The sequence below is a fragment of the Tachypleus tridentatus genome, chromosome 9 (genome assembly GCF_004210375.1).
Source record: "Tachypleus tridentatus isolate NWPU-2018 chromosome 9, ASM421037v1, whole genome shotgun sequence".
Lineage (NCBI taxonomy): Eukaryota > Metazoa > Arthropoda > Merostomata > Xiphosura > Limulidae > Tachypleus > Tachypleus tridentatus.
The window spans coordinates 1,538,070-1,555,222 of record NC_134833.1 but is presented as its reverse complement, the minus strand read 5'-3'; the positions used below and the strand labels follow the sequence as shown (position 1 = coordinate 1,555,222).

General features: G+C 31.5%; 2 protein-coding genes across 2 annotated transcripts in view; both read left to right on the top strand.

Annotated features, from left to right (window-relative positions):
- The window catches only part of LOC143226958 (ATP synthase mitochondrial F1 complex assembly factor 2-like), a 35,814-nt gene extending 34,281 nt beyond the window's left edge, over window positions 1-1,533 (top strand). The window contains exon 10 of the mRNA XM_076458513.1: window positions 1,365-1,533. The gene's annotated coding sequence lies outside the window, so the exon portion shown is untranslated. The remainder of the gene's footprint in view (window positions 1-1,364) is intronic.
- Window positions 1,534-14,598: 13,065 nt separating this feature from the next.
- LOC143226957 (dynein beta chain, ciliary-like) overlaps window positions 14,599-17,153 on the top strand; it is an 11,324-nt gene continuing 8,769 nt past the window's right edge. The window contains exons 1-3 of the mRNA XM_076458512.1: window positions 14,599-15,005; window positions 15,575-15,771; window positions 15,954-16,044. Coding sequence (XP_076314627.1) covers window positions 14,661-15,005; window positions 15,575-15,771; window positions 15,954-16,044 — 633 coding nt within the window. The 5' untranslated portion in view covers window positions 14,599-14,660. The remainder of the gene's footprint in view (window positions 15,006-15,574; window positions 15,772-15,953; window positions 16,045-17,153) is intronic.

Below are 17,153 nucleotides of genomic sequence, written 5' to 3'. Positions count from 1 at the left end.
GTATTTGAATTGTCTGATTGTTGTACTTTCTTGTAACTATTTGAATTGTCTGGTTGTTGTACTTTCTTGTAAGTACTTGAATTGTCTGGTTGTTGTACTTTCTTGTAAGTATTTGTATTGTCTAGTTGTTGTACTTTCTTGTAAGTATTTGAATTGTCTGGTTGTTGTACTTTCTTGTAAGTATTTGTATTGTCTAGTTGTTGTACTTTCTTGTAAGTATTTGTATTGTCTAGTTGTTGTACTTTCTTGTAAGTATTTGTATTGTCTAGTTGTTGTACTTTCTTGTAACTATTTGTATTGTCTAGTTGTTGTACTTTCTTGTAAGTATTTGAATTGTCTGGTTGTTGTACTTTCTTGTAAGTACTTGAATTGTCTGGTTGTTGTACTTTCTTGTAAGTATTTGTATTGTCTAGTTGTTGTACTTTCTTGTAAGTATTTGAATTGTCTGGTTGTTGTACTTTCTTGTAAGTATTTGTATTGTCTAGTTGTTGTACTTTCTTGTAAGTATTTGTATTGTCTAGTTGTTGTACTTTCTTGTAAGTATTTGAATTGTCTGGTTGTTGTACTTTCTTGTAAGTATTTGTATTGTCTAGTTGTTGTACTTTCTTGTAAGTATTTGAATTGTCTGGTTGTTGTACTTTCTTGTAAGTATTTGTATTGTCTAGTTGTTGTACTTTCTTGTAAGTATTTGTATTGTCTAGTTGTTGTACTTTCTTGTAAGTATTTGAATTGTCTGGTTGTTGTACTTTCTTGTAAGTATTTGTATTGTCTAGTTGTTGTACTTTCTTGTAAGTATTTGTATTGTTTAGTTGTTGTACTTTCTTGTAAGTATTTGTATTGTTTAGTTGTTGTACTTTCTTGTAAGTATTTGTATTGTCTAGTTGTTGTACTTTCTTGTAAGTACTTGTATTGTCTAATTGTTGTACTTTCTTGTAAGTAGGTGTAATTACTAGTGTAGTTTTCTTCTTGTCAATGCTGTGATTACTTGATTCACTCTGGGAACAAGGCCATCTTACTGATTCACCATGAACCTAATTGAAGTAAAATAATTGTTTTATAGAGTAAATAAACAGTTATAAAAATAATGCTGTGTTACTAATTCTTACCCAAGAATGTGGTTGGTAAATAATTATATTTCTCTTGTTCAGTTGGGTTCACACACTAATAGTTGTTGTACATGAAAACTGATAATGTATGTATATATAGTCAAGACCACTACCTGGTACTGGACAACGGGCTTATTGGCACTAAGTACGATAGTTGTGGTGTAATTGATATATTTTAACATTTTCCTGTGGTTTCACTCATGGATCTGTAGAATTGGTACTGGTTTTAATGGACCATTTTTTCTCTCTTTTAAACAGGAAACAGCCAAGAACTATGACTGTCATCATAGTATGTAAACAGGAAACAGCCAAGAACTATGACTGTCATCATAGTATGTCCTTTGAATACAGATATGATAGATTTTCAGAGTTTGAGTGTTTTCACACGTAGGTTGTAATTAGGTAATAAAAGATTATGTGAAAGTAACATAAAGGTTAGAACTTGTCTGTTGAAAAACTACCTTGATATAACAAATCAAAAAGTGCTTGAAAAAGAAGTTAGTGATGACAAAACAGAACATGTGCAATCTTGAAAAATGTATGTGAGTGACTGCCTCTATGTACGTACAATGTGGATGTGTTTAAACATTACTCAGTTCTTCTACTCATAGATATATGAACTTTTAAAATGTTCATTTCTTTTTAATATGCTAAAAGGAAAAAAATATATAATTTTTAAATTGTTTTTGGAGAATTTTTTCAAATGAACTTTAGAGTGAAACTAATAATATATTTAATTTATATTTGTTCATAAGTTACGTTTTTAATTACATTCTAAACTGTTTAATCGGTTTACTTTAATTACCACAATGGAAACTAATTGTCTCCATTGTCTCAATTAAATTTCAGTTTTTTTGTTAAATAAGTTTTCCAAATTAGATTTTGTAAACATTCCAGAAGAAAACAGAAACTGTTTTGATGAAATGTACAGTTTTTTAAACTGTTGAAATCAGACTTATTAAACATGTAATGTCACTGAATTTCTTTCGATTAGAAAAGTGATATATATACAAACACATATCGATTCATATTGGAGTTATGTGAAACAGTTTAACCATAGTTTTGTCCAATTTAAATATGGTAATAAAAGGATTAACATACAGTAGCTTCGTTCAATGAATAATCTCACACTTTCTCTTCAATAGGGCCTTGTATTGGCTCAGTGGTTGAGATGTTTGATTCATTACAAATACACATCCTGTTACCAAACATACCCTTTCAGCTGTGGGCATACTTTAATGTGACAATCTGTTTGTGAGTGAATGAGTAGCCCAAGAGCTGGTCCTGGGTGATGTGGACTAGTTGCCTTTCTATTAGTCTATCACATGGGTGGGCAACTCCATGGCCGCTGGCCACATGTGGTCAGTGGACAGCACAATAGTGGTCAGCTCAAGTTTAGGAATCAACTTTTCCATCATTTATTTTTTTATTGCAAGTTTGGTAATCAACACTGCCTCATGTCATCGCTAATGTCGCACGCTTCATCGCTGCCACAGACTCCACCCATTTTGTAATGTTAGTCTGGTTTAGATGTTTGTTATCCAGTGTGCGTTGTTTCACATGTGCTTGCAAACATATTTTTATTGTGCAACTTTCAAGTGTTTAAATATATATTTTGTTTTTAATTCCATAGTATGGATAAGTGGATAATTTGAAAATGTAAGAATCCAGATGCTGGTGAACACTCAGAAAATAAAGACAATTTAATTAATTTTGGCATTACTGACGAGAAGAGAGTGACTCGTGACTGGAAAAACGTGAAATGAGAATTTCATGAAAGTTGAAATTTGCAATGATTGAAGCAAATAATAAACCTGCGTGTCTTTTGTGTAACAATGTTTTTAAGAATAAAGTATACAACTTTAAGCAACACTTTAACCATTTTCACAATAAATTTGATGTAAACTTTCCAGTTGATAACAAAGAATCATATGAATGAAATTAGCCGTCTGAAAGCACAACTTCACGAGTAAAAGGGAAGCCTAAAAAGATTTTTACCATTGATAGAACTAGTTATGTTAGCCAGCTATAAAGTATCTTGGTTTCTAGCTCAAAAAAAGAAATTATTTTTTTATGCTGAACTAGTAAAAGAAATATTGATTGTGATCATAGAAACTCTGTTGGTGAATTGTGATTCAAAAATAAAATATTCTTCAAAAGATAAATAATTTTCAATTAAGTCGAAGAACAATTGTCTGTAGACTGTTAGAGTTAGAAAAAGACAGAAAATCAGTTGTTTGAACAACTAAAAGACTGTATTTTTCTTTGGTACTAGATGAGTCAACAGTTGTTTGTGACACTGCACAGTTGATATTTTGGGTTCAATATGTAACTTCAATTCTTCAAGTAAGGGTAGAAATGTTTGGTCTTTGTGGATTACGAGATCAAACATGTGGAAAAAACATCTTTGAAAAATATATTGAAATGTCAAAGTAATTCAATCTGGACTTTAAAAAACTAGTTTCTGAAGCAGCATTTAATTCAAAGTAATGTGAAGTCCATGCTACTATCTTTCCATTGTATTTTGTATCATGAAAATTTATGTGCTCAGATGTATAAAAGTGATGAATTGAAAAATTTGATGGACATTGTTGTAAAAAATTGTGAATTGTATTAAAAGTGGAAGTTCTCTCATCCATCAACAGTTTGTTAAGTCTTTGAAGAAAAGCATTGACTGTACATTTGATGACCTTATTGATTTTGCAGATGTAAGATGGTTAAATAGAGCAAAAGTCTTGGAACAATTCACTTCCTTATTTCCTCAAATAAAAGAGTATCTTGTTGAAAAAGGTAAAATTGAAAATTTCCCTGAAAGTGAAACTTTGTCATGGTGACATGATGGCTCACTTGAATAATTTGAATACAAAGCTTTAGGGAAGAGGTAAAATAATAAGTGAGCAATCACAGTTTATTTATACATTTCAATTAAAGCTAAATCTCCTTGTGGAACAATTACAAAGAATGATTTGATGAATTTTGCAGAGTTGAACACTTTTCTATAAAATAATGACTATGATTTCTCTGATGCTGAAGATGATCTCTGTGTAAACTGGATCAAAAATCTATCTTAAAAAGTTGAATCACGTTTCTCCAAATTAAAAAAATTGAAATTAATATTTGAATTTTTGCATAATCCATTTCAATTTGACTTAGGAAATATCAGTAAGGAAATTACATCTTTTTTGTCGTTGGATTTGAAGATGATATGCTTACCCCTGCAAAGTATAGAACACATAAAAGGTAAACAAAAATGTTCTATTAGAGAGATGTGGTTCACTGTTCTGATAAATGAGTCTTCCAAATTTAAAGACAGCAATTTCAAAATTATTTTCCATGTTTGGATCCATGTGGGTGTGTGAGTCAGCATTTTATACACAAGATTTTTTTCAAGTTTGTATACAGATCTTGGCTCACTGACATAAATTTACAGGCAGAGCTAAGATGCTCATTGAACATAGATATTAAGCCAAATTTCACAAAACTTGTTGATGAAACTCCCATCAATTTTCACATTGAAGGTTAGCTGAAATGCAATTATTTAGATTAAACTAACATCTTTCAATTTGTTTTTTTGAATAGTGTGACCAACGTTGTTTTCATTAGCCACAGTGTGGCCACTATAAAAAATAAGTTGCCCACCTCTGGTCTATCAGTTTAAAATTTCATACTGGTAATGTAGTCAGTACATGTGTAGCCTTGCACAGAATTCAGTAAACAAACAAATCTCTTGATTAATGTTAGAGAGGAGTGAGCAACTTTGATTACAGTTGTAAACTTTTTTTTTTTTTCGCGGTAATAACTGTTTAGTGAAAAATTGAAGAATAGAGTTATAGATACAATATAGTCATATTTTGTTTGTATCCTTTGACCAAGGACAGGTTACTGATGTTTGACACTAACTACCTGACAAGAGTTAGTTGTCAAAAAGATGCTAAAGATGTTATCTTTTAACAGTAGGCAGTTAACTTATGAAATATAATTTTTATGAATATTTACAACATATTCATATGTATATAATCTCAGAAAACAAGCCCCCAAAATTTGCTTTAAAAACATGTTTTAAAGGAATTATTCCAACTTGACTTGTGGAGGTAGTAAAACGCTTTGAATCCCTAATTAATGTCATGTGAAATCAGAATAGAAGGCAATACTAATAAAATATCCTCCCGAAACACCAAAAATTTCAACATCTCTGGGCCTGAACCCTGATTTTTTTAAGTACCTTGTGACGCCTCTGTTTTATGGTACAGATGAGAAAAGAAAGAACATTTATTTATCAGAGAGGTAACTGAGCTTTGATACTTTAAACAGTTGTGAAAATGGTTTTAATTACTGGGACCCTTTCGCTCATGGGATATCATTGTATTCTGTATGTAGTCTTTATTTTGATGTGTTCTTTAGGGAGAGGAAAGATAGTTTTCTTCAAACCATACATAATTTATGTACACCAATATTCTGTTCCTGAGAAAGCAAATAACATAATTATACAATTGATATAAATGCATGAAGAATTTAATATAATCAGAAAAGCAGAGTATTTACAACAACATAAAACATTGTGAGAAACTGGAGAAGTAAGGTGAAGCTGTGTACCAGACCCTCCTTTAGAAGTGAGACAAAGTCATGTTGAAGTTTTTAAGGAAACTTAAGTCACTGACATTAAATATCATACACAGGGCATCTATAACAAAGATATGGTCAATAGTTTTTCACTCTAGTGTAATATAACACCAGCTATACTTGAAGCCTGGTGAATAGGGTTCTTTGACTTGCAATCTGGATTCGTTGTAACATGACAGTTAAATTCATTTTTTGTCAGTAAAGGATATTCCAAGATTTAGCTAGTTGCCTCCCCTCTTATCTAGCACTTCAAACTTATGGATACCTAGTTCAAATAACCTTTGAGTAGCTTTGCATGAAATTCAAACAAAGAAGCTGTACTTGTATTTATACATCAAGGTATTTACATATGTCATCGTGAAATTAACTGTTTTATATTCCCGAAGTGTCTTATTCCTTACTGGTTGGCTGTGTATCTTGCAACTTATTAATTCTATAAAATCTTTAGTTGTTTGGTTAGTGAAACATGCTTTATTAATCGGTAGTTTTGTGATGGTACGTTAAAGTAAGACTAGTAATGATTTTAATGGTTAGGGTGTTAGACTCGTAATCTGATGGTCACAGGTTCGAATTTCCATCGCACCAAATATGCTCACCATTTCAGCCATGGGAGCATTATAATGTAACAACCAATCCCACTATTTGTTGGTGAAAGAGTAGCGTAAGAGTTGGTGGTGGGTAGGGATGACTAGCTTTCTTCCCTCTGGTCTTACACATCTAAATTAGGGATGGTTAGCACAGATAGCTCTTGTGGAGCTTTGCATGAAATTCAAACAAACAATTTTAACTACTGTCCACAATACTCAGGACATATCACAACTTATTAAAAATGGTATCAACTTATTAAAACACCCTCAGTAATAGTAACACAGTGCTACCAGTGCCAAAAGTTTGGACATGTAGCAGCAGTATGTGAAGCAAATATGCTCTGTGTAGGCTGTGGAAAAAATCACCACATATCTCAATGTACCAAGCAAAACCCCAAACCAAAATTCTGCAATTGTGGAACAACACACTGCAAACTTATAAAGGTTGCCACAAATACAAATCAATTAAAACACATACATACAAAATTAAAAATCAAAATACATAAGCTTATGCCACACACAAACAAAGAACAAGCAAAACCACCTACTACTCAAAAACATGAAAACATAATATGTACCACAACCAAAAATAACACAAGTAAACTCGCATGCTGCATCAGTCAAAGAAACATTACGCACTCAGGAAAAACCACCAATAACATGTAAAGATTTACCCAAAACTACTGAAGATGCACATAAAACTACCAATAACTTGTAAAGATTTACCCAAAACTACAGAAGATGCACATAAAACCAGTGAACATTGAAAATACATTGATGCCATTACATCTACTTTTCTGAAATAATGGCTGAATACACAAAACCTAATAATGTAAAAAATCTAATAAAATAGTCATTAAAGTATTTATAAAATATCCAAAAGACTTACCACAGGTCTTAACATACATCATGAATTTTATTAATCATAGGTAAATTCACAGTATTACATATCAATACCTTGAGTGCTATTGCTTCTAAGAAAGTGAAATTGAAGATATAACTAACATCATAAAACCAAATGTCTTTGTAATTTGTGAAACAGGACACTATAATCACCATAGATTTAAAACAAAAGGATATTCTACGATCAGGCAAGATAGAAAAGATAAGAAAGATTCTAATAGAGGAATTTTAATATTGTATAAAACTGAACTTATAGTTCAGGAAGTAAGAATAACTTCCTCAAGTTAATCTGTAGCAATAGATGTAAGAAGTCAAAATAACACTGAAGTTACAGTGACGGGCATTTACTGATCACCTAGCAAAGTATTAGATTCCAGACTATTAAACAGGATATATAATCATAACCTCAATATCATAATTACAGGAGATCTAAATAGTTAACATACCACCATCCACTGTAAATGTATAAACTAATGGTAAAATATTGTATAAATTTCTAACCAAAACTAATATAATTCTGCTAAATGATGCAACACCTATACATATCTTATGCACATGGCACCAGTGAAATACTAGAATTATGCCTCTGCTCCTAATTTGTGTCACAAATTTGTAAACTTTTGTGTTGGTCACCATATGGATAGTAACCACCTTCCAGTCTGATATATCTTCAATCTCACCTCCACTTGAACAAACTTAAAGTAAAAGATAAATTATAAAAAAAGCTCATTGATCAGAATTTCAATTAATCATAGATCAAATTTTACAGACGGAAGTAATTAAATATGCAGCAGACGCAACAGATATAGATGCATATAGTCATATAAATAATCTCTAAGTGTCTAATACATGCAACCAACAGTACAATGCCAAAACAAAAACACTACATCAAAACACATATGGTAACCACATCAAGAAATAATACACCTAATAAAAGAAAGAAAAACACTACGCAGGCAGTACATAGAGAATCGAAATCCGACACTAAAAACACAAACAAATACTATTAGAAATCAAATCCGACAACAAAAACAAGATGGTTGAGACACTTTCTGCTTACAATTAAATCATAAAACAGATCCAAAACAATTCTGGACATACTTGAAAAGATAAAACACAAGAAAAACAAACAAAGAGTATCCACGTCTAAACTCACATGACAAAACAGCTTACACTAACCTAGAAAAAACCAGGTGATCACCTGGAAAAAATTTTCAAAACACACCGTGAGCCAGACTCTAATAAAGTCAATAACTTCATTGAACATAACAAAACTATGTACATATCCCTGTTTCTTGGAAGCAAGCCGTAATTTTAATGTTACATAAATAAGGAAAGCTAACAAATAAACCAAGTTATCGCCCGATTAGTCTAACCAGCTGCAGAGGAAAAATATTGGAAAAAATAATTTAGTAATCAATTTATTTAGAAGCAAACTGAGAATTACCCGAAATTCAAAACGGCTTTAGGAAATTTAGACAAACTACAGACTACCTAATCAGATTAACTGAAACAATTACCGATAATTTTAAGAAAAACGAATGCACTGCCGCTGGCTTTCTCGACATCGAGAAAGCATTCGACACTGTCTGGCTTCACGGATTACGATACCGCTTAATGGAAATGAATATACCACAGGGAACTATTCGTTGGCTATTTAACTTTCTGGATAATAGAACATCTAAAGCCGATGTTAATGGGGTCTACTCAGAGTCTTTTTCACCTGAGGCAGGTGTCCCACAAGAAGGGGTAGTTAGTTGTATCTTATTTATCATGTATGTGAGTAATACAGTGGTACCTCGGTTCTCGAACGACTCCCTTCTCGAACAATTCGGTTTTCGAACATATTGTTTGAGAAAAAAAATCTCTCGGTTGTCGAACATAAACTCGGTTCCCGAACCAAGCTGTCGTGGCCCGAAACCCCGAAATAACCCGACTGATGACCCGAAAGACTTTTCTATCATTTTTCGGCTCACGCCAAGCTTGCCCAAAACATTTTACCCTCACCTGTCACTCAGTCCACACCCTCTCTAAAATCTGCTGTGAACGTTCTCATGTTTCTTTTTTGTTCTTGTTGTTTTTCTAAATATTCTGATTAAATAAGCTACCATTGGGTCAAAGAAGGAAAATGAAAGCAGCAAACCCAAAAGAAAAGTTGTTAGAGCCACAATAGAGGTGAAAAAATATCTCATAGCGAAGTATGAGAGTGGTGTTTGCGTGTCTGACCTTGCTACACAGTTTGGTATGGTAAGGTCTACAGTCTGCACTACAACTTCAACATAGTAGTAGTTGAGAATTGAAGTTAGGGATGGAGGAAGAGGTCTTTTAGCACCTGACCCTCCTGGGTATAAAATTTTTAACATACCCAAATACCCGTAAAGAAAAAGCGAAGTCCCTATACGGATTTCCAAGCTTCCGATAAACCTTTTCTCTCAAACCACCAGAGAAAATCTGGTCGACTAGGCTTATAAATACACAAAGTTTATAAAAAATGCTATTTATAAATCATTAAAACGTATGGCACATAAACTAGCTAAGGATATATGTTAATCGTAATTTTATAATAATATAATATCACTGTATTCACCGATCGATAGATCATGTTTCACCGGTGAATGTTTTGGTTTTTAGTGAATCAGTGAACATTTTCTTTCCTTCACTTTTAACTTTTGTGCACCATGTCATTAGCACTTAACACATAAAAAATGTTGATCAATTATTTGGGAAAACTTCAGTTTCAGAAACACTAAAAGCATGAATCGTAAGTTTCATCGTTTGATAAATTTAACGCAGTTTGTGATACTTTGTACAGCGGTATGTCTCCGGATTTACAACGCTAAAATCAGGGGTTCGATTCCCCTCGGTGGGCTGAGCAGATAGCCCTTTGTGGCTTTGTTATATGAAAAACACACAATACTTTATACCTGCTTAAACTGAATTAAAACAAAGGAACAACTAATAAAGTAGAAAAAGTGGCATCACATTTTATTTAAAAAAAAAGAAGAAAGAGCAAAATATATGTTTTATAAATTTTTATTACAAATATTAATTTTTTCACTCACTGTACTGTTACGGGTGCTATTGCTGAAATCACCGCGATCCTATTCATTCATTTTAAATTTGCTTGTCATTGTTATTATTATAGACGGAATTTTCAGTAAACCACTTTTCCCAATTTGTAATGTTCGCGTTTTTTGGATGTTCCGGTGGCATTGCATTCTATTTCTTTGTACCGAGTATGCTGGGGTATTTCATGGTATTTAAGAACCAGGATGTTTATTTACTCAGCCATTGGATTTATAGATCCCAGGCACTCTGGCCCTGAAAAGACCTTCTGTACCTATTCCTATCTCTCTCCCCCTATATTACTCTCTCCCTATCTCTCTTCCTCTCTCACTCTCTCTTTCTTTTTTTTTTTCTCTCTCTCTATCCATATCCCTCCCTATATCACCGGTCCCCTGAAGAATGTATGACCTGCTGCAGCCTTTGGTCTCCCAGCTCGTGATCATGATGATTTCCGTCCAAAGCAAACGAGTTCAGCTCTCCCGGTCCTCAATTTTTTATAGTAATATTCTGTGATACATCACTCAATTCATTTTTTTTTTTCATGATACGTCCTACCTCATACACGTGTGGGGCTGAAGAGAAACAAAAGTTTCTGAGCGCCCCAGGTTTGCCTTAAGGGTCTCCCCTAAGGTATTTAAAACCTTAAATACTACTAAGTCTAAAATAGTAAAAATAATAAAAAACATTTTACTTGGCCTATTGACATGACGATAATGCGTTAGAGAGTACAGAAATTTCAATGAAATTTTACGTTTCCATAGCAACCGCAATGCTTCAAAATGTGACTGCTGAATTGTCTGTGTTATTACACATGTAACTTCAAACTAAAGAAATCCACTTATAAATGAAAAACAAGAAAGACATTTAAGTATAAGACATAAATTCACTATTTATACAATATTTGTGTTATATGTATTTATGAACATATTTTGTTCTCGTGTAAAATTGTTAAGTGTTTCAAATAGTGTTTTAGGTTTACCTTTCAAATTACTGTTTTATATAAGACTAGAGCAGAATTTATTCCTAAGCTTACGCAGGTAAGTAACAAGACTGAACACACTGGGACAAGATTAAATTATTGACTCTTGTTAGCATTATACTAGAAACTAAGTGACTGTTGGTGGTGTAGTTATGTACATTATTATCTGGAGTTATACCTTTCTGGCAAAGATAAGCGGTAAAGGTTCAAAGATGAAATATAATTTTGATGTGATGATCATTGAGTGGAACCTAATTAAGTCATCGTATCTGTGTAGTATACGAATATTTCACACTCCTATATCTTTAATTGTTGTTTGCTGATTTTATAAGTTTCTCAAAATAGTCTAATAAAGTTTTATGCTTACTAGTATGTGTAGTTTATTTTAAGTTTTTCAACTTCCCCATCCAGTAGTTCTTCACCTATACAGCTGGATATTCTGCTGTTTTTTTAATTATTATTATTTTTACCTGAACTCCACATTGAGTCTTCTACTGCAAATCATCACAAACATCCTTTAACATTTTGTTCCTCAAATCTCTTGTAATTGTATGCTATATTTGACCTAAAACTACTACATGTTTGCAAGTGTATTTTTTACCTCTCTGTTTTTGTCTAAAACACTTTTAAATATTTTATTCTCTTGTGAAACAAATTATAAAGCCCAGTTTGAGGAAACTGCAGAAGTGAAAGTATAAAAGATTAGTTTTTTGTAAAGAAATAGTTGTTGCATGTTTATTAAAAGTAAAGGTGTGTGACTAATATTTCTCTCCAAACCTTGACAGATTAAGATGGAGTCTTGTCAGATATAAAAGAATCAGATTTGATGGATCAACATAAATTTTTGTACACTAGAATGTGATGGTATTCCACTTGTAAATATACATGTGTATGAGTTTTAATCAGTAAATTAATAATTAAACAAGAATTTATACATATAAAATACATGAAGGAATTATAATACATTTTGAATATAAAGTTAATGTGCATTTATAGATATGTTGAATCCATTTAAATCAAACTAAAATTTAATTGAAATGTGCTTTGGTGAAGTCAGTTTGGTAGTTGTTATCAGTATAATGCTTACCAAGTTGTTAGTTGCAAGCCATTTTAGAAGACTAATCAATTGAGTTAAATTTGGAATTATGATTATGGTACTATTTAACTTTAACTAGGTAAACTGGAATAGCTCAAATATGAATACAAAACTCAGAATTTGTGAATCATCTCAAAATATGAAATAATATAAATAAATAATATAAGATCTTTTGTAATATGTCATTCCTCTTGCAGCCTGGCTGGAATTTTTATACTGATACTTTTTTTTATACTTAAAGATATAATTGTGTAACCTGTTCATGATGACAATAAATACCAGAATAAGAGAAATATACAAAGATTAAAGTAAGTTCAGTTGATGAAAATATTTGTTATCTTTTAAATATTAGTCATAAAATTTTGTTATGTACACAGAACAAACTGGAAAGATAAGTGTGTCAAACATATTGCTGTTTTGTGTGACTTTGATGACCCTGTATAACAGATCAGTTTCAATACCCACAAAGTGTAATATTTTGTAGGAACTTAAAGTACTGGAGTCATGCATCAAAATATGTTAGGAATTTAGATTTATTTCAAATAAAATTCAACACATAATCACGGTTGGTTTTGGAAATTACTATCCAAAACACAGTTGTTTTCATTCACCATTTTATAATGCTATGTATGTGGTAACTGAAGAATAAACCTTACTCTTAGTCTCAAGATATGTGAAAAAGATTTGTGGATCTGATATGTAGAAAAACAGGTGCAGGTTGGTCGTATCAGAGAAACAAAACATGTTACTGAAGTGAAAAAAACAAAATATACAATTATTTTATTGTAGAATTGCCAACAATAGAAGTTGATCAACTAGTGGTAGAACTGTTACACTGAGTGGTAGAGATTTAAGTAGGAGAAATTGTATTTAGTTAAGTCATTACGCAAGTTGAAGTCCACAGTAAGACAACGAAATGGACTTCTGCAGCAAGAAGTGACTTCTGGTTAGGAAAGAAGGATGTTATTTACAAAGGTGAGAATGAATCTCATGTGAAAGAGGGAAACTTATATTCACAATACACATTCTGTTCATAGCTGGCCAATCATAAACTGGAATAAACAAATATAGTTTTGCAAGGAACCTCCAGTAAAGAAGGTTAGGTAGGATATAGTGCAGCTAATAACGTATGTTTTAAATTAGATTTAGGATGTTAGAAATCAGGACCTACAAACATGTGAATATTGTGTATAAGAAACTAATACTGTAGGAGAGTAAGATAGATATATAGAAGATCAGGTTACAAAGTAGTAAAATACATGTGGGATAGTACAAAGAGTAAGATATACGGGTAGTACAAAGTAGTAAGATATGTAGTAGAGTAAGATACGTTAGTACAAAGTAGTAAGATCGTTGCAAAGTAGATAGTATGGTAGCAAAGTAGTAAGATATGTGACAGTAGTATAGTACAAAGTAGTAAGATCAGAGTACAAAGTAGTAAGATAGTAGAGTAAGACAATAGTAAGATACAAAAGTAGTAAGATACGTGGTGGTACAAAGTAGTAAGATACGTGGTGGTAAGATGTACAAAGTAGTAAGATACGCTTTATTTAACAAAGTAGTAAGATATGCTGTAAGTACAAAAGTTTCTCTATAACATGTTCCAGAACTTTGTCTTTAAATAAAGATATTCTGCAAGAAATATAGTACCAATAGAAAACAATGTTGTATTTTTGTGTACAGGTTACACTTCTTGAATGAATACAATTAATTAATACTAGATATAAAATGATGCCTTTAAATATGGGGTTTACCATTATATCAAAAGTGCTTTTAAACATTAATTGTACTTTATATAACTTTGGATACCATTATAAGCAATTTCATATTATTCAATACATATATGTATGTATACATATACATGAAATATGCTTGAAAATAAAAGTTGATAGAATAGACATTGAACATAAAAATAACTTGGAATGTGAATTAGACAATTAATTAATTAATAAAATATTCTCCATCTTGGCTTTATATTAGGTTTTACTGGAAAAAAATTCATAAAAATGTATTGATTTTTCTTTTATATATGTTTTATAGGTTTCTCAGAAGCAACTTCCAGTGGGATGTTTTGTTCCATTTTATTGTTTTTTTCAGAAGGAACTTCCAGTGGGATGTTTTGTTCCATTTTATTGTTTTTTTCAGAAGGAACTTCCAGTGGGATGTTTTGTTACATTTTATAGGTTTCTCAGAAGGAACTTCCAATAGGATGTTTTGTTTTATTTCATAGGTTTCTCAGAAGGAACTTCCAGTGGGATGTTTTGTCCCATAACCTTTGAGAATTCAGTTGAATAAACAGAAAAATGGCAGAAGATTTAGATTCAAGAATAGAATTTATCTATTCATATATACAGCTATCTTTGAAAATAAAACCTGACAAATGGACCAAAATGTTAAGTGTTGAAGAGAACAAGCAGTTGATAATGGACTTCTTGGACAAAGCTGACAAAGATACTTTAATTTTTACTGATTGTGGCAGTGGACAACTGATACCCTTATCAGATTTTCCATCCATTCTCAAAACAAAGGCTGTCTACTTCATTAAACATGTTAACAAAGCAGTACCAAAAGAAAACATCCACAAAACATTAATGTATGGAGATTTATCGACCTCACCACTGGAACAACTACAAGTAGTGATTGATGAGGTTAGGTGATGCACTAATAAAGCTGCCATTGTGTTTCAGCTTGTATATTTTGAAACTTCAGTGATTATATACTTGTATAAAATTATAGTGTAATTCACTACAATATACCCTTTCTCTTATCACTACTTCTATAGGACGTAGAAACCACAAACACTTGTTATATTTATATATAAACATTTATTAATATTTTAGTAATAGTTTAGAATCTTAAAAAAATATTAATAAGGATAATTGTATTAAGTAAAGCTTAGATAATTAGTCTATATAAAAATATATACCTGTCTGTTACTTTCATATATCTATTTACTGAACAAAGTGATGTCATTTATTAATGTACAGGCACCATTACTTAAATTTGAAATGCATTTGTATTAAACTTCATTTTGTGTTTAATATTAGTGCACTTTATACAACAAAAAACAGATATAATTAATAAATAATATTTCTCAGCATTTTAAGCAAAGGAAACAACTGCCATAATAATATATCAGACTTCTGTTAATTACTATATGTTATATGAATATTTTTAAACACACATATTTTCATTACAGACAGTTTTTGTTCTGTAGGTTTTTGCACCAATCTTATGTAATCCCCAGAACCACAGACGATGGCCAAAAGTCATAGCTAATGATATTGTCCAACATGTGCTTGATTTTCAAAGCACGATGTTCAGAATAACAGGACAGATTAAAGGGAAAACACTCCTTCCTTTACCACCAGGAATTGAACACTTAGATATGTATCATGTTGAGGAAGTATCAAGGTAAGGCAGCAAATTGTTTCTTTCTATTTATCTTGTGTACTGTTAAAAGCTATGTTTTTAATGTTGTAATACATGTTGACTAGTGTAAGCAGCATGCTTTAATTATGTTGTTAAGATAGGCTTAGAACACTTAGAAAGCTTTAAGTATTTGACATAATTTTGTCTGGTAAATTTGAGGATAGATTATGTGTATGGGGTTTAGTGAAACACCAAAAAGACAATAGAGAAACAAGAGATGTAGCTGGCAGAGTGAATCAGTCATGTGCTTTCAATGTAAGTAAAGTCTCTGGGTCTGTGTTAGCTATTGTTCATATTTTATTATTTTGATATAATTTGCTATTATATCAAACAATATTGAATCTGTTTTTTATCTAGGTATGTTTGTGAAAACAAGTTGACATATCTATACTTATAATATCAAAGTAATGACAGTATTGAAATGTGATATTCAGAAAGTATATATTGGTTTGATAATTTCAGTTTCTTGTGTGTAATAATATTCAAGTTGTATACACTGTTAGTTCTCTGTCCAAATGTATGTTACAGTTGATTCAGATTGAATGTGTGGCAGATCAGCAGAAATTATGTTGAAATGTAGTAGTTGTTGTTGAATATATAGTACTTAATTAGAATAAGCTTACACGTTGAAATGAAATTGTTTTCCAAGTTTATTTTGTGTGAATAAAAAGAAATACATTTCTAAGAGTTCTGAGTCTAATCCCACTGTAACATGGTTCTTACAAAGGGTGTCTGCTCAAATAAACTGAATAAGTTCCAATGGGTGTGTTAATTTATACTTTTTAATGATTTATCCAAGCTTTCTTTCCACGTTTTGTGGAACAACACTCGTTTAAGAGTTGTTGAAGAACTTTAGTTTCATTTCATATGTTGTACACAGATAAGTAAAACACAGAGTTTATGCACTACAGTTAGAAAACGACATACAAAAACTACATAACTTGATTGTAGGGCATACGATTTTTTTGTATTTGTATATATGCAACTAAAAAGAGAGTGAAAGCTGTCAAAGTCCAGATATCTAGGATATGTCATACATACACAACAGTTAATTACAAACAACATTATATACCAGCTATCTTAGTGGTACAGTTGAAATAAACTCAGAAATATTAAGATTCATGTTATAGAAAACAATGATCTATTTAAAGTTCTGTGATTCAGGTTATAATTGACTAGAAACTTGTAGCCATAGAATAATATGTTCATTGTTGTCATTCACAAGGTGTGTGGTTTAATTCATTGAAATGGTTTTTTTAGTGTTTCACACTTCCTGTTTTTATTAGGATCACAAGCTGGAAAAAAAACATCCTAACATTTTGTATTTATAAAATACAATAGATTCCTGATAGGGTGAATGATTT